Source organism: Mixia osmundae, assembly GCF_000708205.1.
Source record: "Mixia osmundae IAM 14324 unplaced genomic scaffold scaffold_1, whole genome shotgun sequence".
NCBI classification, from domain to species: Eukaryota; Fungi; Basidiomycota; class Mixiomycetes; order Mixiales; family Mixiaceae; genus Mixia; species Mixia osmundae.
In genome coordinates this window covers 1,185,934-1,209,738 of record NW_014575563.1, presented here as the reverse complement: position 1 = coordinate 1,209,738, position 23,805 = coordinate 1,185,934, and the positions used below count along the sequence as shown (strand labels likewise).

At 57.7% G+C, this 23,805-nt stretch overlaps 11 protein-coding genes across 11 annotated transcripts; 5 read left to right on the top strand and 6 right to left on the bottom strand.

The window, feature by feature from the left end:
* Positions 1 to 54: 54 nt before the first annotated feature.
* On the top strand, positions 55 to 1,933 carry L969DRAFT_606510 (uncharacterized protein; the record flags this gene model as incomplete). Its single annotated transcript, XM_014715526.1, has 7 exons — positions 55 to 120; positions 182 to 337; positions 402 to 835; positions 890 to 1,063; positions 1,119 to 1,210; positions 1,270 to 1,394; positions 1,450 to 1,933. The coding sequence occupies 7 exons, from the start codon at positions 55 to 57 to the stop codon at positions 1,540 to 1,542; spliced, it is 1,140 nt and encodes a 379-aa protein (XP_014571012.1). The 3' UTR covers positions 1,543 to 1,933.
* L969DRAFT_91840 (uncharacterized protein) lies at positions 1,607 to 6,947 on the bottom strand (the record flags this gene model as incomplete). Its single annotated transcript, XM_014715525.1, has 7 exons — positions 1,607 to 1,916; positions 1,965 to 4,536; positions 4,710 to 4,872; positions 4,925 to 5,014; positions 5,187 to 5,778; positions 5,831 to 6,721; positions 6,790 to 6,947. The coding sequence occupies 7 exons, from the start codon at positions 6,945 to 6,947 to the stop codon at positions 1,607 to 1,609; spliced, it is 4,776 nt and encodes a 1,591-aa protein (XP_014571011.1).
* Positions 6,948 to 7,063: 116 nt separating this feature from the next.
* L969DRAFT_91839 (uncharacterized protein) lies at positions 7,064 to 10,675 on the top strand (the record flags this gene model as incomplete). Its single annotated transcript, XM_014715524.1, has 3 exons — positions 7,064 to 8,484; positions 8,536 to 9,040; positions 9,089 to 10,675. 3 exons carry the CDS (start codon positions 7,064 to 7,066, stop codon positions 10,673 to 10,675), a joined length of 3,513 nt encoding a protein of 1,170 aa, XP_014571010.1.
* Positions 10,676 to 10,760: 85 nt separating this feature from the next.
* Positions 10,761 to 11,438, bottom strand: L969DRAFT_44055 (uncharacterized protein; the record flags this gene model as incomplete). The annotated part of the gene is made up of 2 exons (XM_014715523.1): positions 10,761 to 11,033; positions 11,085 to 11,438. The coding sequence occupies 2 exons, from the start codon at positions 11,436 to 11,438 to the stop codon at positions 10,761 to 10,763; spliced, it is 627 nt and encodes a 208-aa protein (XP_014571009.1).
* Positions 11,439 to 11,525: 87 nt separating this feature from the next.
* On the top strand, positions 11,526 to 12,237 carry L969DRAFT_43774 (uncharacterized protein; the record flags this gene model as incomplete). The annotated part of the gene is made up of 2 exons (XM_014715522.1): positions 11,526 to 11,810; positions 11,863 to 12,237. The coding sequence occupies 2 exons, from the start codon at positions 11,526 to 11,528 to the stop codon at positions 12,235 to 12,237; spliced, it is 660 nt and encodes a 219-aa protein (XP_014571008.1).
* Positions 12,238 to 12,356: 119 nt separating this feature from the next.
* Positions 12,357 to 14,208, bottom strand: L969DRAFT_91836 (uncharacterized protein; the record flags this gene model as incomplete). Its single annotated transcript, XM_014715521.1, has 6 exons — positions 12,357 to 12,584; positions 12,640 to 12,690; positions 12,738 to 12,833; positions 12,885 to 13,147; positions 13,208 to 14,109; positions 14,162 to 14,208. 6 exons carry the CDS (start codon positions 14,206 to 14,208, stop codon positions 12,357 to 12,359), a joined length of 1,587 nt encoding a protein of 528 aa, XP_014571007.1.
* Positions 13,956 to 15,295, bottom strand: L969DRAFT_146429 (uncharacterized protein). The gene is made up of 5 exons (XM_014715520.1): positions 14,878 to 15,295; positions 14,735 to 14,815; positions 14,581 to 14,682; positions 14,468 to 14,521; positions 13,956 to 14,386 (listed from the first exon to the last, which is right to left on the bottom strand). Exons 1-5 carry the CDS (start codon positions 14,914 to 14,916, stop codon positions 14,261 to 14,263), a joined length of 402 nt encoding a protein of 133 aa, XP_014571006.1. The 5' UTR covers positions 14,917 to 15,295; the 3' UTR covers positions 13,956 to 14,260.
* Positions 15,105 to 17,195, top strand: L969DRAFT_42771 (uncharacterized protein; the record flags this gene model as incomplete). The annotated part of the gene is made up of 9 exons (XM_014715519.1): positions 15,105 to 15,148; positions 15,210 to 15,217; positions 15,280 to 15,339; positions 15,401 to 15,757; positions 15,818 to 15,851; positions 15,994 to 16,380; positions 16,438 to 16,531; positions 16,589 to 17,004; positions 17,039 to 17,195. Coding segments are annotated over 9 exons (1,557 nt in total), but the record flags the coding sequence as incomplete, so codon positions are not given.
* A 34-nt stretch (positions 17,196 to 17,229) lies between these two features.
* Positions 17,230 to 19,728, bottom strand: L969DRAFT_43016 (uncharacterized protein; the record flags this gene model as incomplete). The annotated part of the gene is made up of 6 exons (XM_014715518.1): positions 17,230 to 17,332; positions 17,370 to 17,506; positions 17,560 to 18,363; positions 18,411 to 19,387; positions 19,444 to 19,623; positions 19,680 to 19,728. The coding sequence occupies 6 exons, from the start codon at positions 19,726 to 19,728 to the stop codon at positions 17,230 to 17,232; spliced, it is 2,250 nt and encodes a 749-aa protein (XP_014571004.1).
* A 104-nt stretch (positions 19,729 to 19,832) lies between these two features.
* On the top strand, positions 19,833 to 23,080 carry L969DRAFT_84240 (uncharacterized protein). Its single transcript, XM_014715517.1, has 2 exons — positions 19,833 to 21,356; positions 21,409 to 23,080. Exons 1-2 carry the CDS (start codon positions 19,899 to 19,901, stop codon positions 23,029 to 23,031), a joined length of 3,081 nt encoding a protein of 1,026 aa, XP_014571003.1. The 5' UTR covers positions 19,833 to 19,898; the 3' UTR covers positions 23,032 to 23,080.
* Positions 23,081 to 23,137: 57 nt separating this feature from the next.
* L969DRAFT_91833 (uncharacterized protein) lies at positions 23,138 to 23,727 on the bottom strand (the record flags this gene model as incomplete). The annotated part of the gene is made up of 3 exons (XM_014715516.1): positions 23,138 to 23,366; positions 23,417 to 23,487; positions 23,548 to 23,727. 3 exons carry the CDS (start codon positions 23,725 to 23,727, stop codon positions 23,138 to 23,140), a joined length of 480 nt encoding a protein of 159 aa, XP_014571002.1.
* Between the last annotated feature and the right edge of the window lie 78 nt (positions 23,728 to 23,805).

The window sequence follows — 23,805 nt, the reverse complement described above, 5'->3', positions numbered from 1 at the left end:
CGGTGAGCTCACTGGGCGTCGACAGCGACTGACAGCGAGCACAGGTAGATCCAGATGGCGAGCTCCCTGCTGAGGACGGCAGGTGTCCGCGCTGCTCGCACTCCCTTGACGGCAACAAGTGTCAGTCCCGCTGACTTTCCCCCTTGTTGCTGCCTTGGCAGGACTCAGATGAGCGCAGCAGAGTCGGAGTTACGCTCAGCCGTCGGCAAGCTCGCCCAATGAGGTCTTCAAGGGCCGCAAAAACGCCAACGGCAACTTTCGGGTCACTCTCATTCCTGGCGACGGCATAGGTCCAGAGATCTCTGTCGCCGTCAAGGACATCTACAAGGCTGCAAAGGCACGTCGACGAGCTGCGCCGTACCTGCCCGACCGCTGATCTGCATGAACCTGACCCCGCGCAGGTGCCTATCGACTGGGAGGAAGTCTCTGTCGCGCCCCTCATCGTCGACGGCAAGTCGACTATACCCCAAGACGCAATCGACAACATCAAAGCCAACACCGTCGCCCTCAAAGGTCCCCTCGCGACGCCCATCGGCAAGGGCCACGTCTCCCTCAACCTGACCCTCCGAAGAACGTTCAACCTCTTTGCAAACGTTAGACCGTGTCGCTCCATCGTCGGCTACAAGACGCCTTATGACGACGTCAACAGCGTCCTCATCCGCGAGAACACAGAGGGCGAGTACTCTGGCATCGAGCACGAGGTCGTCGATGGCGTCGTGCAGTCCATCAAGCTCATCACCATGGAAGCCTCCGAGCGCGTCGCTCGTTACGCTTTCCAGTATGCCGAGCTTAACGGACGTCCCCACGTCACCGCAGTCCACAAAGCGCCCATCATGTGAGCCTGCATGGCTGCCTGAGCGAGCAGTGAAGCCTGACCATGCTGGTACAGGAAAATGTCGGACGGCATGTTCCTCACCGCTTGCCGGCAAGTAGCGAAAGAGTTCCCAAAGATCAGCTACGACGAGGACCTGCTAGATCGTGTCTGCTTGCGAATCGTACAGAACCCAGCTCCCTTTGCGGACCGTGTCATGGTCATGCCCAATCTTTACGGCGACATCCTCAGGTCAGTGGTTCATTCTTTCTCTCGCGACAAGGCTCAAGTACGGTCCTCTGCACAGCGATCTCGGGGCTGGCCTGATCGGTGGTCTGGGTCTCACTCCCTCGGGCAACATTGGCCGCGACGCGAGCATCTTCGAGGCTGTCCACGGATGTGAGCTCAATCGTGGCCCCTCGCGCCGGACACCGCTGACAGGCTCTCCTCGCCCAAAGCCGCACCTGATATTGCAGGCAAAGGCTTCGCTAACCCGACTGCGCTCTTGCTGAGCTCGATCATGATGCTGCGGCATATGGGTCTCTTTGATCACGCTACAAAGATTGAGAAGGCCGTCATGGATGTCAGTTCGTTGCCTCTCATCGTGCGACTGAGGCTGACCGCTCGCTTTCTGTCAGACCATCGCAGAAGGCAAGCATATCACAAGAGATCTGGGAGGAAAGGCCTCCACGTCCGAATATGCTCAGACGGTCATCAGCCGGCTAGGCTAAAAATTGTCTCACGAAATGCAAACGATCGTGTCTCAGCAGGAACTCCAACGAATGCCCTTGCAGATCAGTAGCGTACAGTCACGACACTCTGCTGAGTCGACATGCGCGGTGCTTCTCCCGCGCCATCGTGTGCTTCTCTGCCCAGGTGCGAAAAGTGAAGCAGACAGCGAGCGACAATGTGCTCGTATTCGTCGACGAGTGTCGAAGCTCCTATCGTCGAGGGTGATCTGCCATCTGCAGCGAAGTAGGGCCGACGAGGTGAATCGCCTTCCGCACTTTGTCGCTTCTCGACGATCTGAATGGGCACCGTCATCTCGCCTTGAGCAACGCCCCAGAATTGCATCTGTGCCCCATCAACGTTGACATTGATCCACCTACTTTTCTGATCAGCACAGCGGTATCCATAGCGGAGGAGAGCTTACTCTGGTAAAGGCCGTCTATCTAGCTCGCCCCGCTCTGGATAGTCGGTCAGAGCGGTATAAGTGCTCTGTAGCGAGCTGAGAGGAACAATATGCGATGGTATCGGTATCGCAAAATGGAATGACTCGTCGCTCGAAAGCGTCATGCGGTACTGATCAATCGCCGCTTCTTGGGTCAGAGTTCGCGGACGAGCCTTCTGAGCAATCTGGGGTGACGCGCTCGGGCTCGGCATGGGGCCGCCGACGAGTCTTATGCCGTCATATTGGTTCCCGTGATGAACAGGCTCCGACAGCAGCTGTGGCGTATCATAGAATATTGGCGCCTGCACAGCTGCGTCTTCTGGTGGCGTGTAGACGGATGACCGCGTGCTCTGCCTGACGTTCTCGATAGCGTCCTCATGAGCAGACTGTCGCACTTGACGTGGCGAGCCCCGATTACTAAAGTTGATCAACCGCGGCTTCGACGATATGGCACCCGAGATATATTCCGAATGCTGCTGAGCTTGCACGAGCTCGTCAGACGGCTCACGCGTGATCAGCCTTATTGCGCCTGGCTGCTCATCTGATGGCGTCGGCGAATCCGTGCTGCGCGATGTGGCAAGCGAGCCCGGCCGATCCAGGTTGACTGGCAGCGGCGGTCGATAGCCAAAGCCTTGTCGCTGTCGCGGTATGCTGCGGGGTGTGCTTGACATACTGCTCGGCCTTGGCCCTCGGTTGGGGTCGCGCGAAGCAGAGTCGGATCGCTCTGCGTCCGAGTAGAAGAGCGAGGAGCTACCTTGGCTGCTGGACCAGCTATCGTGAGATTTTGCTCTGGGTTGAGCATACGTCGGCGTTGTCTGCGTCGCAAAGATGCCAAGCCCGCTCAGATTGACGGGCGATTCGCCTACAGGCGTCTCTTGAGTAGGGTTGCGATTGCCAAAGAGGTTCATGACGTCCATGCGCCTTGGCCTGCTGTCAGAACGCTGAGCTGCCGGCGGCGGCGGCAATGGCAAGGGCGCGTCATGATATAGCACAGGTGGCGGCAGATTGACATTGTCGCTCGCTTCGCTCGGCCGACCTTTTCGAATGCTGCTCTTGAGCGGCGTTGAGGCTCGCGAGCTGCCTTTCGAGCCTTTCTCCTTCGCCAAGATGAAGCCTGTACCAGCCTGACTGTTTTCCCGGTCCCAACTTTTCGCTTTGCGGATGCAGCAGAAGAGCAACAAGGAGACAAGTGCCACCAAAGCGATCAGGCCAAAGATGACAGCAATCGCGATCTTTGCTTTGTCTGAAAGGCCGTGGTGATGCTGCAGAGCGGTCCCTGTATTAGAACCATTAGTCGCTTGCGGCAAGTTGGCACGGTAGGCGACGGTCATATTCGCGCTTTGCTGGACGCCAGTCGAATTGTCGCGACCAGTGAAAGTCACAGTGACATTCTGATAGTCTTTCGGCTCTGGGTTCGGCGCCTCGCCAGACAGCACGCGCGAGCCTGTATCAAAATTGACCCAAGAAGCCGCCGTCGCTGGCAAAATCGTCGCCGAATACAGTGCCTCGCTCGAAGTCAGATAGCTTTCGATATTGTCCGAGAAGTTCTTGCCGGGATCGACTGCCAAGACTGGCAAGACCATCGCGGTGAAGAGATCCGGAACGACATGCAGATCGATTGCGTCATTTATCCGGTCACCATAGCTCGAGACAAAGTCGATCGGGATGGACAGATCTGCGCGTGTTGAGGCATTAGCAGGAAGGCTGCCGCTGATCACGCGCGTGGCATTGTTATAGCTCAAGTAAGGAAAGCCTTGCAGGCCAACGTCGACAGTGACGTTGCTTGCTGTCGCTACCGTGCCATCGATACGCAAGCCGTCCAGCGGTACCGTGTAGCTGATCGTGTCCCCGCGGGTCGTGTTGATCGCAGGCAGCGGCTGACTTAGCTCAAAGTCATGTTCAGATATGGTGATGTTGAACAGCTGTACCACATCGCCATACCCAAATTGATCACTGCCATAGATGATGATTGGGAACTGGCCGGAGAGCGGCGCAACGCCGTCAAACGTGACCGTTGTGTTGTCAAAGACGAGCCAGTCTGGTAGAGACGTCTGTCCTTGTATATATGAAGTATAGTAGATCTGTGCTTGCGACGGCACCGCAAAAGTATACTGTTGGAAGCCTAAGCTGAATGACCACTGCGGCGGAACGCGGATCTGGCCGTCGTACGTCATGATCGAGCCATCTCCCAGTCGTGAAGCATTGGGTAGCTGTGCCGAGATGGACAGCTGGACGGTTGCATCGACACCGGAGGCGACGAGGAGCTCGTAGTCGTCTTGTACCTGATCTTGCGATCCGTCCATAGACGTCGCAGTAACAGTCACTCGTGATCGTTGGTACGTGCTGTTGCTTGTATCTGCAGGCACATTGCCAGAGAACGTAGCGGTTGCCTCGTCGAAGCTGGCCCAGGACGGACACCCGAAGCTGGTGAGCGAGACGTTGGACTGTCCGAAAGTGCCTGGCAATAGCGTGAATGACCATGGCAGTCCGGGGCGCGCGACCGGCGGTCTTTGATTCTGCAGACCATAGACGATTGTCGGTGCTTGTGCTATGACTGGACTGGCCAGCCATGCTGATTCTAGCACGAGACTGACGACCAGCGCCAATTTGCCAAGCGAGGTGGGCATCTATTCTTGCCGCTTCGTGAGCCAATCGCAGTTTAATGTACGAGGCGCTTGCCTATGCTGTGTTTGCTGTGCGTATGCGTGTGTGTGATGGATGATATACCGCGGTGTATGCGTGCGGCGTGCTGCGGTGGTAGCGGTAACAGTTGGGTGGGCCGAATGAGCCAAGATAGTGCGTGGTGTCGTAATGAAAGTGGCAGGCCAGCTGGCCAATGTCGATGTCTTGTAGTCCGAACAAGTAGTGTTACTTCGATTAAGCGTGCATTCTGCAGACTCGCAGGGATCAGCATGAAGGAGCAAACGGCGAGTCAGTCTGACCCCCGATGCACTCTGCGAGCTCGTGGGAGGTGTCCAAGTCCTGTCAAAGGTGCCTGGCTCCTCTTCAAATGCTCTGCAGTCGTGTTTAGGCTGCCCTGCGCCCTCTAAGCAATGCTCTGGTACCGTGAAAATGCCTGGGCCGAGGTTGACAAAGTTGATTTCGATCATTCAACGCGACGCGTCTCGGGTCACGCGTCGATTGATCTTGGTGCACGATCATGCCAGGGCATGCGGCATCCTGCTGCAGTCATTGTGACAACACGCTACGCTCGAACGAGGTGTAGACGATGGCAGATAGCTCGCTGAGCTCCTTGACATCCGAGATGGATTCAGCATATTCGTTGGGATTGCTGTTGAGGATCATATGGGATTGGCGCGCGATGACGGGTAGGAGGCTGGCAAGTCGCGCTGTCTTGTCTGTGATGTCTGTGATTTGAGCGCCATCTGCCTCATGCTGTGTCTGAAGGGGATGCGCAAACGCGCCATTGCCCGCAGGCGCGTCGGCCTGCTTGTGTGCGCTTGGCTTTGTCGTCGCGAAGGAACCAGAGAGTGAGTTGAGAAAGGTAGAGAAGAGCAGATCGAGGCATTGCCGCCGTACGTAGACAAAGTCGGGCGACTCGACAAAGTCTTGCGTCTCGTCTAGCAGGCTTCTCAGTTCGTCGTCGATGAAGGTCTCTGTCTCGGGCAGACCGCCTTGCCGCAAGACTTCTAATTCGTCAGATTCATTGTCAGGAAAGAGTGCACTAAGGAACGTGTGCGGCGTGTCGTCGTCATCTTCATATTCTATTGCTCGTCGTATCTGCTTGAGTAGTTGGTCAGTCTCTCCAAACGAGATCTGCCTCTTCAGTGGTATGCTGCACACAACGTTAGATCTAGTGCAGCTGCTCTCCGGCTGCTGCTTCTCACCTTGCGACAACGCCATCGACTACAGACTGGACGCGCTCGGTGATCTGTGGCCAGCCGCGGTGGAGCAGCCACCAGCTGAACGTCAGATATCGCTGTTCGGTCATCGCGCTGATGCCGATAGGCTTGCGCGCAGACGAATCGGAGCTGAAGAGCGTCGAGAGACCCTGAAAGCTCTTCTGGCTGTCATCAAGCGTGCCGGAGCCTGCCTGTTCAAGTACTGAGGAGACGTAGTTGTACCGCCCTAGCAGGTTGAGCTGGATATGGGTTTGCAGAGCGAGCAAGCAGACCGCATAGAGCGAGCTGATCGATCTTGCGAATGCGAGCAGTTTGATAGCATTCCAGAGCTCGAGTTTGCTCCGCGGGTCCTCGATGGGTTCTGGCTCGGATTCTTCTTCGGGGGCGTCGACTAGCTTTGCGTCTGTTGTCGTCGGCGCAGGGGTAGGCTGCTCGGTCAAGGCTGCGCTCTGACGGTGTGCCTCTGCGTCGAGTGAAGCCATCGAGTCGCCGAGGCCGATGGTCTGCGCGGGCGGCACGAGACCGTGAGCGCTCTCAGCAAAGACCGAGGTCGGCATGAGCGAGTTGAGCGGAATCTCTGGCTTGACGCTATCGCTCGTGCTCCCAGCAGGTTCCGCTGAGGCTGGCTCGGGTTGTGGCAGACCGTTCGGCGCAGATTTGGGAGGATCTTGCTCGACGAGCACTGTGCTATCAGAGGGCACCCTGTTCTGGCTAGATTCAGCCTGGCGCTGCTTCTCACGTTGTGTCTTGAGGGCGAGGGTGTGAGTGAGCGACTCGACGTCCATGCTCTCGAGAATTTGATTGCCTAGCGTCGGCAAGAGCGCAAGCACGGTGAACGAGCAGTCCTCCTGATTCTGCTGAAACCGTCGGCGTAGACTGCGTGATCAGTGGTCAGCCAATCCCCACGAAAGGAGACCTGTGCTGTCAATGCTGTCAAGACGTACTTCTCACGCTGGGCACGGTCGGTCATGATCTTGTCCTGCATCTCAGAGAGCTTGTTGAAGCCATACTGTGCCAGCAGGTAGACTCCGCCCAGGCTGGCCGAGGCGATGGCGAACCCCCTCCTCCTGTCATAGAAGTAGCCCCGCAGACGGTCGAGCATCTCGTCGACGGTGAGCAAGGTGATGGGTATACCGAACGACCTGATGACGGCGCTGCCACGTGGAAGCAAAGAGAGCGCGACGACCAGCGGCGGGCAGAACTTTGGGTCGACCCGGCATGGCCTATGATCGCTCACCCGACCCGTCAGAGGACTCCTACAAGCGTAGCAGACGGCGCACGTCACCCTCTGGGCATACGCGCACAGGGAACGACGGTGGCAGGCGAGAGCATCGCCGCAGTGAGGCATCCGGCAGTCGCAGCTCGGCAGACAGAGATCCTCACTTACGTAGGTCGCGCTACGACGAAGACTATGATGGTCCTCCCCGAGACAGCGATGATCGTCGCTTGAGAGACGACAGACATGCCAGCAGCTCGAGAAGCTCACGCCACGCTCGGTCGCCTGAACCTACCGCCAGAGAACGGGATGCTGCAGACGAGCGTAGGAGGAAGCGACACCGAGACGATGACTATCCCGACAGAGAGAGAGACAGAGACCGTGCGGCTGATGACGATCGCTCGAGGCACGACAGCCACCGCTCATCACGCCGGTCACGCTCGCCTGTCGCTCCTTCTGCAAGGGTCGTCGACGATAGAGCGAGACGATCCCCGCCTGCCCCTTCCGCTGCACCCAGCACGGAAACAGAGGAAGAGAAGCGTCAGCGACAGCGGCTCGAGAAGCTACAGGCATGGAAGCTCAAGCAGGCTGCCGCCAAAGCCAACGTCGTCGGCACACCGACCTCACAAGGCACAGACACGCCGCCTGCAAAGGCTGCATCGCCAGCTCCCCTGTCGAGCAAGCCCACACCGGCCACGTCTGCCGGGGCCCCGCCAGCTACTCCCAAACCCTTGCCTCCTCCAGCCGCCCCAAAAAAAGTCACGAATGGCGCTGCGCCCAAGATGAGTCAGCCCATCGGCTTCAAGAGCTCATCAGCAAAGGCGCGCAAGACGGCCATTGGCATGGAGGACGAAGATGACGAAGAGCTTGAGCGGCGTCGCTCGACCATGTACAAACCTGACCTCGACGCTACCGAAAGCCTGCCTGCTATGGATCACAGCGCGGCTGGCGAAGATACTGGAGCAGGTATAGACGAGGACGACGATGACGAAGTAGGCGAGTCTGGTGAGACGGAGGAGGAGCGCATGGCCGCAGCCGGCGCCCGAGCTCGTCGCCAAGCCGAAGAAGCGCTCGCGTCTGGCCTGGACAATGTCGACACCGCCCGTGACGTCCCGCAAGAAGAATCGGCAATGTCAATCGACCTGCCGACGAAGGAGGTCACGCCTGTGGAGACCAAAAGCGCTCCCACAGTGTCCGTGACCGAGCCTGAAGAGGACGACGAGATCGATCCTCTTGACGCGTTCATGACCGGCGTCACCGAGCAGGTCAAGCAAGTCAACGCTTCCGACATCGCTCGTAGTCTTGGCGGTGCACCTCCGCCCAAGGAAGAGACCGTCATGAACCTCGACGAGGATGCTGGCGACGATGATGGAGAGCCCGACGAGTATGAAAAGGCCGGCTTGCGACCCGAGGACATCCTGGCGTGCGTAACATGCTTGCACTCGTAGACACTGAGCTGACCCTTCCATCGCAGCTTGGCGGCAAAGAAGCTCAAGAAGAAAGATCTCGCGCCTGTCGATCACTCACGTATAAAGTACGAGTCCTTCCGCAAGGCATTTTACCATCCGCCGCCAGAGATCGCAGCAATGACCGAGGAGGAAGCGACTGTGCTCCGAGGCGAGCTAGATGCGATCAAAATACGAGGCGCCGACTATCCCAAGCCTATCACTAAGTGGAGTCACTGCGGTCTGCCTGCTATCTGCCTTGATGTCATCCGCCAGCTCGATTACGCCAGTCCGACGCCGATCCAGGCGCAAGCGATACCGAGCATCATGTCGGGCCGCGATATGATCGGAGTTGCAAAGACCGGCAGTGGTAAGACGATTGCCTTTTTGCTGCCCATGTTCAGACACATCAAAGATCAAAGACCGCTTGAGATGATGGAGGGACCGATCGCGATGATCATGACGCCCACACGCGAGCTCGCCAATCAGATCTATCGCGAATGCAAGCCATTCCTCAAGGCTCTCAATCTCAGGGTGCGTCATGTCCGCTTGGCTAAGCGTACTCGGCTCATCTGAATGCAGGCAATATGTTCATATGGCGGCTCTCCACTCAAGGACAATATCAACGATCTCAAAAAGGGTGCAGAGGTCATTGTGTGCACGCCAGGCCGCATGATCGAGCTGCTTGGCACGAACTCCGGCAGACTAGTCAACCTGCGTCGAATCACCTATCTCGTGCTTGACGAAGCAGATCGCATGTTCGACATGGGCTTCGAGCCTCAGGTCATGAAAATCATCAGTCAAGTGCGGCCGGACCGTCAGACAGTTCTGTTCTCTGCTACCTTTCCTCGCCAGATGGAAGCGCTTGCGCGCAAGGTGCTCAAAAAACCGCTCGAGATTACCGTCGGTGGTCGATCCGTCGTCGCTGCAGAGATCGAACAGATCATCGAAGTTGTCGAAGACGATGCCAAGTTTGAGCGACTGCTTGCTCTGCTCGGACGACTGACCAATGACGACAAAGATGCACAGACGCTCGTCTTTGTCGATCGACAAGAAGCAGCAGACGATCTGCTTCAGCGACTCTCGAAACGACTGTATCTCACAGCGTCACTTCATGGCGGCAAAGACCAGGTCGATCGGGACGATGTCATTGCTCAGTTCAAGCAAGGCATCTTCCAAGTCGTCGTCGCTACGTCGGTCGCTGCCCGTGGACTGGATGTCAAAGGCCTCAAGCTCGTCGTCAATTTCGACTGTCCCAATCATCTCGAGGACTATGTGCATCGTGCAGGTCGTACTGGCCGAGCCGGCAACAAGGGCACTTGCGTGACGTTCATCACCAAGGACCAAGATCGATACTCGATGGATCTCGTCAAGGCGCTTGAGAACAGCAACGCGCCCGTGCCTGCCGATCTCAGGAAGATGGCAGCTGACTTTCTGCAAAAGGTCAAGGATGGCAATGCAACGACTGCAAGCTCGGGCTTCGGCGGCAAAGGACTCGACAGATTCGAGCTTGAACGCGATGCCAAGAATCGCGCAGAAAGGAATGCGTACGGCGAGCCTGCTGAGGACGGTGCCGCCAAGCCGGCTGGCGAAGCTACCGTCGTCGTGCCGGACATTGAGGTCGAGATCAAGCGTGGACCCGCACCAGATCCTGTTGCGCCGCGAGTGGTAGACCAAGCGGAAGCAATGGCTGCTGCCGAGAGGGTCGCGAGCTCGAACAAAGGGGCTACTGCTCTCGAGCGCGCTCAGCTCATCGCTGCCAACTTCAACCGCTTCCTCAAGGACAGAAAGACCGAACTGCACGGCGGCGCCAGAAGTGATGATATCCGACGACGAGATCCGGATGCAACCGACTTTCACGCGTCTATTCCTATCAATGACTACAGCCAGAAGACTCGCTGGAAGGTCACAAACAAGGAGACAATGGTACAGCTCATCGAGGAAACGGGGGCATCGATCACAAACAAGGGCGTATTCTACGACAAAGGCAAGGAACCCGGGCCGCTCGATCAGCCAAAGCTTCACCTGCTCGTCGAGTCCAACGACGAGTCCAAAGTCCGTGCGGCTATCAACGAGATCAAGCGAATCCTCATCGAAGCCTCGACTGCGTCTATGGAAGCAGAGCAGCGTGGTCCCGGTCAGGCTACGGGCCGATACTCTATCTTGTAGACACTGCATGCGGCACTGTGATACATCCTTGATCATGCTGACTGCTCGCTTGTACAACACTGACGATTGCGTGGGATGCGCATGCTCATTCTGCGAGAAGCTTGATGATCTCTGGCTCGAGTGACTCGGGCTTTGTGATGCTGGTATAACGCGCTGCTACTTCGCCGTCCTTGCGGATGAGAAACTTCTCAAAGTTCCATTTGATTCGCTCGAGCGCGAGGCTCTTCTTTTGTGACTTGAGGAAAGCGAAGAGCGGGACTGCGCCCGATCCGTTGACGGTGCCCTTGGCTGCGATGGGAAAGTCGACGCCGTAGTTGCGCTGACAGAGCGCTGCGGTGCCCTTCTCTCCGTCGTCTCCCTGTGATCGTCGTTGTCATTTCACGTCGGATGAGTACGACAAGCGGCTTACCTCTGGATTCTGGCCGCCGAACTCGTTCGAGGGTTGGCCGATGATGACGAGACCCTGATCTTTGTACTTTGAGTAGAGATGCTGCAGAGCGGTGTACTGGGGCGTGAAGCCACATGCGCTTGCGGTATTGACAACGAGGACGACCTTGCCTCTGTAGTCTGCCATGCTGAGCTCTTTACCCCCAGGCATCTTCACGACACAATCGTAGAAGCTCGCCGGCTTGGGACTCGACTGAGGTGAGGCTGACATGCTTGCAAAGTGAGCTTGATGGAAGCGGGCAGATGCGGCTACGAGACGGACAGGCTGGAGCAAGCTGATCGTCGGTAGTGCGGCGGCAAAGAGGATTGTGCGCATTGCCGACGATTATCGTCGTCATCGCCACCGCGCTTGGCTGGCTGGGCGGCGAGCAGGGCCTCACCAGTGGACGAGCCACGAGCTCAGATGCCGGTACCCATCGCTGTCTACATCATCGGCGGAGCAGCTACACTGGGGATAGCAGCCCTCCTGCTCAAAGATCCCGTGCGAGAGTATATCGACCGCAAGCGAGCCGAAGCTGCCTATCACGCCGCGGTATGGCATGATCTTCAGCAGGCAAGGCAGCCATCGAGCGATAAGCAGCACGAGGACGCGAGCGAGGTCGCCGGTCAGCCAAGAGGGACTGCATCTGGCGTTGATTGGGTCGAGGCTCACGAGATGGGCGACTTGCGCCGTCGTGATACTCAGGATGTAGGCAACCTGACCTGCTGTGCTGCACCCCTCGGGCTGATGCACGCGACAGCATGCAACGCCGGAGGAAGACCTGCTAGCAACGAACGAGCCGGATCGATCACGCTCATCATCGCCTCTCTTCCGTTCAGTCACGTCGGCGTCACGTTCATCAGCAGGCTCGCTCGTGTCCGAAGCATGGCCACCTCTCCAGCCTGCCAGGACTTCTTCGTCGCAAGGGTCAGATGGGATAAGTAGCGACGGATCCTGGCTACCGCTGGACGAGAGCGAAGTCTTCGAGGTCGGCTCGAACGAGAGCGATACAAGCTCACGACGACGCGAATTCGCGCCTGGGCAGATCGACTCTCTGCACGCTTCGGTCATCGATCTCGGCGAGGACACGGACGATGAGAGCTCCGATTCGCCGCACGCATCTGCGAGACTATAGCGTCCGTCCCGCCATGTAATCTGCCTGTATCGACATACATCTGCTCACGAGGACGTCTTTGCATAGATGCGAGTACAGCGTGCGACAAGCGGGGATGTACACATGAGTTGTGACGCTGTCTATAGGCCAGCAGACCTGAGCAGCACAGACGAGTGAGGTCGAGTAGGCTCGTCAGAACCCTCTCCGCCTTCTAGCGCACGCACGATGCCGAAAGAGGCCGCAGCTGCCAGGCCGCCGACGAGGAAGGTTGATACGGATGCTCGTAGGTAGCCAAAGAAGCCAATCTTTGCGCCGGTATAGTATGCCTTGAAAGCGCCAAAAACGAGCAGGATGATGGCTGTCACGATCTACCGCGGCGGACAGTGTCAGCTGGAACCCATCTGGACGTGCTGTAGTACTCACGATCGAATAGATGAGCGCAATCTTGGCATTCGCTTCGAAGAAGTAAGGTATCTGGGGACAAATCAGTCAATGTCGTCTACAGACGCGAGCGAGCGCACCATGGGAATCAGACCGCCGACTGCATAGCCCGCGCCGATGGTGAGGGCAGAGATGTACAATCGGGAGTCTGGCACGTCCTCGAGACCCTCGCCGAACTGCGGCAAGCATCAGCAGGTGCGGATCTCGCAGGTAGCTACTATGTCTACCTTGAGCAGAAAGGCAGTAAGGCCGACGTCTTCCTCGAATCTGAGCTTCGCATTGCCGTTTGCAGACTCGGTGTCACCCAAAGCTGACTTTGGGGACCGCGAGAGGGTCTTCATGATATGTCGCCACATGGACGGCTCGGCGTTGACTGCGGTGTGTTGAGAATCCTCCTCAGATGCAGACGAATCGAACTGGGTCTCTACTTTGGCGAGCGCAGAGGCTACTCTCCGAGATAGGCTCTGATCTATGCCGACTGGCCCCAGCACTGCAGCGTCGTGTGAGCGGGGGCTTCCGTCTTAAACGGGCAGAGAGGTTTGCGACGAACCCTCGTGGACTTCTCTCTCCATCTCGCCGGCACAAGACCGCTTGACACGTTCCTGTGTTGTCTTGCGCAGGTAGCGAAAGTGGTCTCTTTCTGCCTCAGAAGCCAAGAATCCGCCGATTCCCATTGAGATGCTGCCCGAGATGATCTCCGCCAGTCCGCCGACGACGACAAGTTTTGAGGATCCCAAGGAGGCAAGGCCGGCAGTGAGAGCAAAGGGGACTGTCAGTCCATCTGACAGACCGATGATGACGTCTCTGACGACGGCGGGGTCGACTAAGGTACGTTCGTCGTCTCCCTTCAGCTCGCGACAGCACACGCGATCAGGCCGATTGTGTTTGTCGCAGACTGTCACCGGTACGGGCGTAGTCGTCTGACCATCAGAAGGAGCAGGCGCTGGTGAAGCAGGGGCAGCGGAGAGGGACCAGACGGCTGAATGAGTTGGCTTTGACCGCCTAGGTAAGGCGAGCGCTACAGCTTGACCGTCCTCGCTTGCTGACCCTGCGTGCGGCTCTGCTGCATGGGCGCTCTGACGAGCATACTCGTCTGGCCGAGACATGGTAGGCTCAGGCCTGATCGTACGCCGAGCAGTCGACAAAAATTTGAGTGCGAGGACGGGCAAGGCAAGTCGCGCTCTGAGAGTGTGGCAGAGTGCGGTCGAGCGGTAAGGGGCTTGTGAGGACTGACTGAGGCGGCCACGATTCCGCTCAAGGGGGCTCAGGATGACGCTGCCGCCAGAAAGGCCAGGGGAGCGCAGGACCTTGCCGAGCTCGCGAGACTGCTCGAAGCGGCCAAAGGCACGGCAGAATACGAGCGCGCGAATGAGGCTGTAGCGACGATTGTGGCTCAGTTCAAGACGGGCAAGAGTGTCAGGGTGCCTCTGCCGCTTCCGTTGCTCGTGTGTGCTTCACGCACGAGCCGCGAGCGAGGCTCATACAGGCGCAGACTGCAGTATACTATCGATCCTGGCTGCTCGACGGCACGATTGATCCCGAGTGGCTCATCCCGGCTAGCGAGCCAGGCAGGCCGGTAGAAGGGAGCAAGCTTCACGGAGTCTCATCTGTCGATCGATTGCGGGCATTGCCCATGCATTCGCAGAGTGTGACGCCCGAACGGCGAGGGAGCAGCAGTACAGATCACCGCGCCGGGGGAGAGACCTGGAAGAGAGCGCCGAGTGGCAAGCTAGAGTTAGTGACGAGTCACATGAAGGCGCTCGACGTTGGCGCAGCGGGGAGCTCTACGCCCGAGGAAGGAATGACTTACGAGGACGACAGAGTCTCCACGAACGAATAGGCAATCGATCTGTCTCTTCACTTGCTGCGTGCGCACTACGATGAGCCCTTGCACGCCAGGCAAGCGAGAGCGAGAAAGCTTGCCCGCAGCGTGCCGACCGGCTGAGCCGCGCTTTCGTCCAAGTCGACGATCGTCTGAGTCTCCTCGACCTCGCCGAGGATCATGTTCATGTGCTGGTCGTATGCCTGACTGCGCGTGTCAGTTCTCGAGCGAGGCCGCTGTGGCAGATAGACAGACATGCAGTACCCCTCTGATCTCTCTGTCGCCGCGTAGCTTGATGAAGACTCTCTCGCTCAGACTGAGCCTGATCAGGTCAAACTGCGCAGCGTAGGGCCGTTTGATGAGCCTCGGAACGCGGCTCCGGCAGAAGAGCTACTCACCGGCTCTTGCACGCCTGCATCTGCGAGCCCATCTGCCATTGCACGGCCACACAAGTCTTGTCACACGCCGGAGCCGACCCTCTCTCTGAATTTATTTGGGCCGCGACGAGGCAGCGGTGACGAGCAAAGCAAGCGTCGGTGGCCGTTGCATCCGACAGACATGCCGAGGGTCAGTCGGCTCCCATCCTCTGCGCTAGTCGTACAGCTTGCTGACTTGCTACCGCCGACAGCATTACTGCGACTACTGCGACATCTTTCTTACCCATGGCAAGTCTCGCCTCGTGCTTGTCACGCCGTCCATGCTGACACGCTGCTCTGTGCTCGACAGACAGTCGATCAGGTTGGTGCTCACGAGGTTTTAGCCACAGCGTGCATCGACTGATTCCGACGCCGTTCAAACAGTGCGGCATGCTCACAACTCGGGCAGGAATCATCTCACCAACGTCAAAGACTACTATGCCTGTCCGCGTCCCTCCTGCTCCCTGTCGTGCTGCTCGCGCTGATCTGTGGACGATCTCGACAGCATTGGGTACAGATGATATCCAGACGATGATCGACAAGATCCTCCACGCCATCGAAAGAGGCCAGCCCATCCCAGGCAGACCACCCCCGCCGCCAGGTATGATGGGCATGCCAGGTCTCATGGCTCCCCCGCCGAGTATGCGACCACCCATGGGCATGAACGGCTTCGGCAGCAGCGGACCTCCTGCCGGCTATGGCGCACCCATGGCCGGCGGCGGTCCCCCTGCAGGCTACGGTGCCCCTCCCCTCAGCTTCAATGCCGGTCCGGCCCTGTCGTCTGTCAATTTGGCTCCGACAATGCTGCCGCCTGCGAATGGCTTACCCTCCGAGACAACACCTGGCTCAGGCGTGGGCATGCGTACGTCTCTCTCTGTTCGCCTTGCATTGCCTCTGCGTCAGTCTGAAGAGCCTCTCACAGATCCCGATCGAGCCAGAGCACTAGGTCTGGCTAAGTGAGCTGCATGCCAGGGCAGGCCAGTCGTATAGGCGCAGCGCCCTATGTTGTACATTACTGCACACCCGACGGCATTCTTCGATCTGCTCGTGTCGCCAGTCGCGACTGATTTTATTGATTTGCTGCAGGCACTGTTGCAGGCAGCTTTCTCTCGACGGCCGGCTCATCCAGTCCTCGCCGACAGACATGCCGAGAGCGATCAGCTCAAAGTTCAACACAGCAGCGGCGAGCATCCAGCCCGTGTCGGCCAGCAAGGGTAAAGGCAAGGCGCGAGACGATGGTCATGCCAACGCTAACAAGAACCCTCTCTTCAACACCGCTCAGTTTGGCCAGCACATCCTCAAGAACCCTTTGGTGGCGCAAGGTATCGTCGATAAAGCTTCTCTGCGCAGTACGGACAGCGTGCTCGAGGTGGGGCCCGGCACGGGCAACTTGACAGTGAGGATACTCCAAGTCTGCAAGCACTGTCTCGCTGTCGAAATGGACCCACGCATGGCGGCAGAGCTCACAAAGCGAGTCCAGGGAAAGTAAGCCTCTCCCGCGTCCGTCATAGCCCTGGGGGTGTCCGATGACCGTGCAAGCAGACCGGAACAGCGCAAGCTTGACATCCTTGTCGGCGACTTTGTCAAAACTGAGCTGCCTTATTTTGACGTCTGCATAAGCAATACGCCCTATCAGGTCAGTCATCGTTCTTCGAGACCTCACTCCTAGGGTCGCGTAACCATCGCAAGGCAGATCTCGTCGCCCCTAGTCTTCAAGCTACTCGCTCAACGACCCCTCTTTCGCGTGGCCATCCTCATGTTCCAGCGTGAGTTTGCCATGCGCCTCGTCGCAAAGCCTGGCGACGATCTCTGGAACCGGCTCTCCGCAAATGTACAGCTCTTTGCAAAGGTGGACCATATCATGAAAGTCGGCAAGAACAACTTCCGACCGCCGCCCAAAGTCGAGTCATCCGTCGTCCGTATTGTGCCCATCGATCCTCCCCCGCCGATACGGTTTGAGGAGTTCGACGGCTTGACGAGGATCATCTTCGCGAGACGCAACAAGATCGTCAGAGCCACCTTTCAAGCTAGCGGCGTCAAGGAGATGCTCGAGTCGAACCACAAAGCCTGGTACAGCCAACAGAACAAGGCAAGCCGCATGCATTGCGCGTCTCCGTCGATGCGCTGACCTTGCAGCTTCGAGTCAACAGCGCTTGCCAAATGACTTTGACATCGCGGAGCTATTAGAGACGATCCTCAGCGAGAGTGGCTTCGCGCAGACCAGAGGAGCCAAGATGGGCGTCGAAGACTTTCTCAGCTTGCTCGCAGACTTCCACAGGCACGGGATACATTTCGCATGAGACCGTCTCGTCAGTCGCCCTGCATGGCAAGATTTCACAAGTGCTGCACATGCTGCAACGCTTGCGAGACATGACGCGAGCGAGAGCGCCATTGTGGCTTCGCAGCACAGCTGTCGGACAGCGGACGGCTGATCTCGCTTGGCGACCCTGGCAATGTGCTGAGCATTGCATTACAGCTCAACAAGCAGCTCGGCAGGAGTGACCGGGCTTAGTGGTGCACGCACATTTGAGACCCTCGTGGGCGGCGCATTGAGCTTAGGGTTGATCCTGGATTTGGCTCGCTTGGCTTCAAGCGCTGCCATTGCTTTGCTCTGCACGGGCACACGATGAGACAAATCAATCTTCGATCCTCATCTGCACTAACCTGAGCTTGTTGAGACTCTGGATCGACGAAACTTCTGGTTGTGTGTTTGTCGGCGACGGGATCAAAGCCCATCATGCGGAGCTTCGTAGGATCGTAGACTCGCTGCTTGAGCTCTCGCTGCATTGCTAGTTGCGCTTGATCTTCCTGAGCTGCAGTGGTCGGCGCAGCGCCCTCAGACCGAGCGGTTTTGTTCGCTTGGACCTCTCGCAAGTACTGAGCGCCAATCGAACCGCGGTCATTTTTGAGCATCTCTGCGAATCCCTCTTTAAGACGAATCTCCTTCTCTGATTGGTCGTGGCGACGTTTCTTCGCTTCTTTCGAGCTTGGGTCTAAAGGCTCAGAGTAGGTCGACTCGCCAAAGCGGCGTCGCTTGGGCATCTCCGTGAGCGAGCTGGCCATGACAAAGGTCGTCACCCCCTCGATGACGGTTTTGTTATTGCGAGGCAGCAAGCCAGTCTTATTCGCATAGTCGGGCTTGTCGTCTTCGCGTGCTGGCCCAAAGCCAAGCTTGCCGCCGCCTTTGACGGCGCCCTTTCGAGCAGCTTTGCCACGTGTGAGGCCTGTGGACATTCCTGAATTACCCGTAGAGAACTCTGGCCGTCTTGCTCTTTGCTTCGCAAGATTGCTCTCGAGGTGGAAGTCGCAGACCGGGTGGGCTCTTCGATCACACCAGGCGGTACAAGGCTGGCCGTCTCGTCTAGTCGCTTCGCACTCGCCGAGGTCTCTGGCGTGACCAATGAGCAGCACAGATGTAGCATTCTCTGGCGAGAGCATGATCATCTTTGTATCTGGCCTGCCCGGTAGCTGCGCTTCTATCAGCGCCCGAAGACTGATGCGAGAGAAGAGCTCACCGGACGCTGTCGCCTAAGGTTCGGATTGAGAATTGCGACGACGGTGCCGTTTTGCGCCTTCCAGAAAGCCTCGTATGCTCCGCCACTGCCGCCAGTATAATGCCGTTTCTGGATCTGACCTTTCCTGCCTTGGCCATCGCGGGAGTACGTCTCTTTTCGGATGCGGTATCTTTTGGCGGTAATTTGCTCTTCGTCCGACGAGTGTCCTGATCGATGCTCGAGCTCATGCTCGGCCTCGAAGAGTTGCACATTCATCACGCCTTCTCCACCGCCCGCATTGAGTGAACCGAGGTCAACGAACTTGAAGCTGATGTATCGCCTGGACTTTTTCGTCCGCTGCTTTGCTTGCAATGCATTGCCTCTGCGTCCCTTGCCAGCAGCAGAGCCCAATACTTCGTCGAGCTCTTCGTCGGCAGGTTCATCCTGTGCGGGCTGATTTATATCGCCGATCTGACTTGTCATCCTGATTGGACTCTTTTCGCACAGTATGCCGATGACGATCCAGTCGCGTTCGATAGGCAGATCGAGATGGCCGGCACGGCCAGGCACTTCGCGCACCATCGAGTAGATCCGCCGTGGTGAGAGGTAGAACCGATCTTCGAGATGCTCCTCGAGCTCTGCATGGGCGAGTATGCGGTCCCGCAATCTGATCCCCGAATAAGGCTCGATCTGCTGATAGTCTGGATCGTCTGGACGCTGCCTATGAGGAAGGGGACACGGCTCGAGATCTTCGACGAGTGTGAGATCGTCACCACGCTGACGCGCTGGGTCGGGTGAGCATGGCTGAGACGGAAGACGGTCAGCTTGCGTGGCACGCGACGTGCTTGCGTGAGGCTGCTCGTCTGCCTGGAATATACGCCGGTGCCTCCTTGCAGCTGGTTCACCAAAGGACGTCGCGCGAGATGCATTGCGTCGGAATTCCTGATGCTTTAGTAAAGTATGCACCTTTGTAGATGCAGCCAAGAAGGATGATGCAGCTGCTTTGGATCGCGTTGAGCACACTGCAAGGAGCAGAACAGGGCAAGTGACGCACGCTTGTCACGTCGGTCCGTGAGGTCGCGAGGCTTTCGCTCGGCTGCGAGCGCTCGTGCAAGCTCTGAAGACCGGCTCTGGGCTATTCGCGGCAAGGCAACATCAGTGTGATGTGCTCCTGGCGCCCTCCGTGCCGTTGACGCATAGACCAAGGCATGCTGAGGTGCTGCTTTCTGTTTCTCTGCATTCGTTAGGATTCAGCTTGTCCAGCTGCCAGACGCATCGGAAGCTGCTCACTCGGCGATGCTACGACCAGAAGCTCTTCGTCTGATTCTTCGACAGCCATGTAGCCTGCCTGGTCCTATCGTTACTCACAGCAGCCTCGTCACGCGACACGAGTCACGAGTCTAATTTCGCGTGACGCGTGAGTTGATTTTCTACGCAACTGCAGCGCCGCAGCCTAGCCGGTACTCTTCGGACAAGCGGTGCCCCTCCCTGCGAGCTCAGGTGTCAGGCATGCGCAAGCGAAGTCGCCAGCTTATCAGCGGACTTGTGGTCAGCTTGTGTGCTTTGCCGACATCGAACGCTGCCTCGACGCAGATCGCCTTCAAAGCAAACGGACATGTACTGGCAGCTAGCAATCCAAAGGCCAAGATTCGCACAGCTCAGCCTCTGGCGGTGAGATTAGCCTCGACGCACAACGGCGCCACATCTCATGCGCTAAATGCGACGGCGGTCGATACCGCTGACTTTGTCGAGCCTCATCGCATCAATGACACTCAGACGCCCGCAAATAATGTATCAGCTTCGAGCGTACTGCAGGATGCCCTCGGTAGCGCAGCAATGGTAGACTCGTGGCCTATGACAGCGAATGCGTCGCATGTCCAACATGATCGGCCCCTTACCGCGACAACGGCCAAATCCCGTTATGGTCATTCTGCAGTGTACCTACCGAGTCGTCAATCTCTGCTTCTCATCGGCGGTGAGGATGAGCAGGGCCTTATTACCAACGAGGTCACCCTGCTGGATCTCTCGAAATCGTATGCAAGTGCAGCCAATGCGTCCGCAACGCTGCCGTTCAGCCCTTTGACAATGGCGAATGAGAGCACACGAGGCTGGGAAGAAGGCTTGACGCCACACGCCTTCGCAGCTATAGCGCTGGGAGAGGACGAGAGAATCTATATCGTCGGCGGTCTCACGCAAGATTGCAATAATGACGCGCTCATATATTCCCTTGACACGAGCAATGCCAGCAGCTCGCACACCGCTGCATCATTCGCTCCGCAGTGGCAAGCATCGATCGTCAGTAATACAACATATATACCGCCTAGGCGACGACAAAACCAGGCCGTCGCGCTCGACGGGGGCAAAACGGTCTACGTCTACGGCGGTATTGCTGAGCCTTACACGTGTTCGCTTGATCGTGTTGGCTATCTCGGCATCGATATCTATCACGCCGACAACGGCACGATCGAGAGCATACCGTTTGAACTGCTGTCAGCGCCGAATGTGGTCAGTTCTGCGTCTGCAAGCTCTGGCGATGGTGCAACGTCAGTCACCCACGCGACGATGTCGTCAACCGCGCTGCCACAGAGCGTCCTTGTCGATCAGTCTCGCGATGCCTCGATAATCAAAGATCGCACCGGTTTGCAGGCGTCAGCGACAGAAGCAGCGACAAGCAGCGTCACCATAAGAGCAGCGGCCCTGAAGACACCATCGGTATTGCCGGTCTTGCTCAAGGCAAGCAAGGCCAAGACAGAGCCGAACTTGAAGAAGTTTCAGGAGATCGTACAGGCCAACACGCTTGCCAACAGTCAGGCGCAATATAAGCCTGCAATTTCAGACTATGCCGCCGTTTCGACGCCGGCACAAGATGCTGTCGTCTTCATTGGCGGTCAAGCCGTCGACGGTACGCTCGAGTCGTTGCAGCATCTCCTCGTCTTCAATGCCTCTTCGCGTGATTGGACACTTATGGTGAGCCCGCACCTGCTCTTTACCAGCATGCCATGCTGAAGTGATCCCGTAGCCTGTGTCGGGTCAAGCGCCAGAGCCAAGAATGGGCCATGTCGCTGTCGCGCTGCCTGACAAGACTGTGCTTGTGCACGGTGGACTCGGCTCGGATGAGATCACGATGGGAGACTTTCATCTGCTCAACATGTCCAACCCTTCCGCTTGGGCCTGGATGCCTCTGACCATTAATCAGACGCTCAACGACACATTTCCTGCGCTTGCCTGGCATACGGCTACCCTGGTATCGAATGCGACGAATGCGCAAGGTCTGCATCAGATTGTGTTCGCGTACGGCGTAGATACTGCCGACGTGCAAAGGCTCGAGTTGAAGTCTGCAGAGGCCTCCGTCAGTCAAATCGTGTTCCTCTCCGGTAACGCAGAACAGGGATGGTCGTACGGATCGACTTTTGTGCCTGGTCAAATCTCGCCTGAGCGCAGATCAACGGCCGAAGCGACAGCTCATGCTTCGACTGCGACGCACGTCTCGCACAAAGCGCTGACCACCAAAGCGAGAGTGCCACATCACATGACGAGTAGCGCGACAAGCATCGTTTCGGTCTTGCCTACCACGCCACCTGCCGTACTATCTACCGCTGCCGACGAGGGACCTTCAAGTGCGCCCGGCAACGTCTTAGTGACTGCGACGGATACAGATACAGTGGCGACTGCGACGATAAGCTCCGCACCGGTAGTTGCAGCTGGTACGACGACGACGACGTCCAGTAAGGTGATTGCAGGCACCGTCGGCGGCCTGGCCATGGCAGGCCTTCTCATTGGCGCCCTCGTCTTTGCGACCAGGCGACACTATGGTCAGAGGCTTGCCCGTCGACTGAGCACGAGTCCTTTTGCATTCGGCCAGTCGGTGTCTGCTCCTGATGACCGCGATCGTCCGCCGGTCTCGACGCTACAATTCACTCGTCCGTCTGCTCGAAGAGATCTATCGTCGGACAGCGGTTTATCGGTCCAAAAGAGCATGTCCGCAGACCATCCGGACACGGCGGTCAGCCCAAAGACCATGGGTGGCGCCTTTAACTTTGCCAGTCAGCTGCGGCGAGGGTCAGACCAGCCATGGCATGTGGGAGAGCAGAAGCTGAACGATAGCACTTCGACGCGTGGCGAGTCTGTCGATTCATATCCCTATCTCGGGTCTGTAGCCATTCGATCGCCGCCGGATAAGCGAATCAGTAGCTTTGGCGGTCTACGGCGCACTCCATCTGGGACAAGCGCCGCTCGAGCAGGACTGATGCATGAGGTATCGCTGCGAGAAGAGCCAGTCGGTGGCTCGCCAGTATCCTACGCACCTCGGGGCTGGTTCGAAAGCATTCTGGGCTACGCGCCTCCCCAGCAAGATCGCGCTGTGTCTGCACCGATGGGAACACGGCGGGAAGGCTTGTCCAAGTCAATGAACAACCTGGCGATTCCGAAGATTCGTATTGGCATGGAGCGCACGACATCGGAGACGTCTGAGAGTACGACTGGCACAGCGAAGACATTCGTCATGCCAGATTGGGTGCCATCATGGCCGTTGGCAGCGAGTGCGCCTGCCGTAGATCGTGGCAAGGGCGCATTGCGCGTCGTCAACAGTCCGCCCAAACTCGCCGCCGCGACGGAAGCGCGAAGACCAAACCGGTATTTGTAGACCGCACATTCTGTTGTTTGTACCGCACGGTTGCACACGTCGTGCGTATTGTCGAACGTATGTGCAGTAGTGAAAACAACATGTACATCAGCTTGACGCCTGAGCTTCAGGCGATGCGCATCTCGACGTCCTTGGCTTGCTGTGGAGTAACATGAGCATGAGACGGCGCGATTGAAGACTCCGTGCGAGCTCGAGCTGGCTGAGAAGACGGTTGCGTCGCTTGCGGTAAAGTTGAGATGAGCACGAGTCGCTCGACATCTTGAGGTGTCTCTTGTACTCTGTCGAGCGCGACGGCGACTTCGTGGTCACCCGCCTGGAATTGACTGATCAGAAGACTGCTGAATGCATCAGCATCACGGACAGAATAATGACGAGCGCTAGGCACTTGAGCTCGTCCCGCAAGACATCCTCCCTGGCCTCCAAGTCGAGATATTCTAGTCTGAGCAATTCTGTCGTCTGCGCACGCTGTCTGATCAGCTAATGAGACCTGACTGTCACTTGTCAGTGGGTCTGTACCATTGTCACACTCTGCCATTGACTCTGGAGTTCCTTGTATTGCTTGCGCTTTTCAAAGAACAGTGTCCGGTCTGGCTTAGAAGGAATGCTGTAGACGTTCGCAAGCTGCGCGGCTGGGTCCGTGGATCCTTCTGGCTGCTCAGACGTTCTCGGCTCAGACTCGGCTTCGGCGCTCGACATTAGCTCAGATGGCCAGCTGGTGCTGGGTAGTGGCACTGACGCAGAAGTGACTGATCGACGCGACTGAGAAGCGCGAGA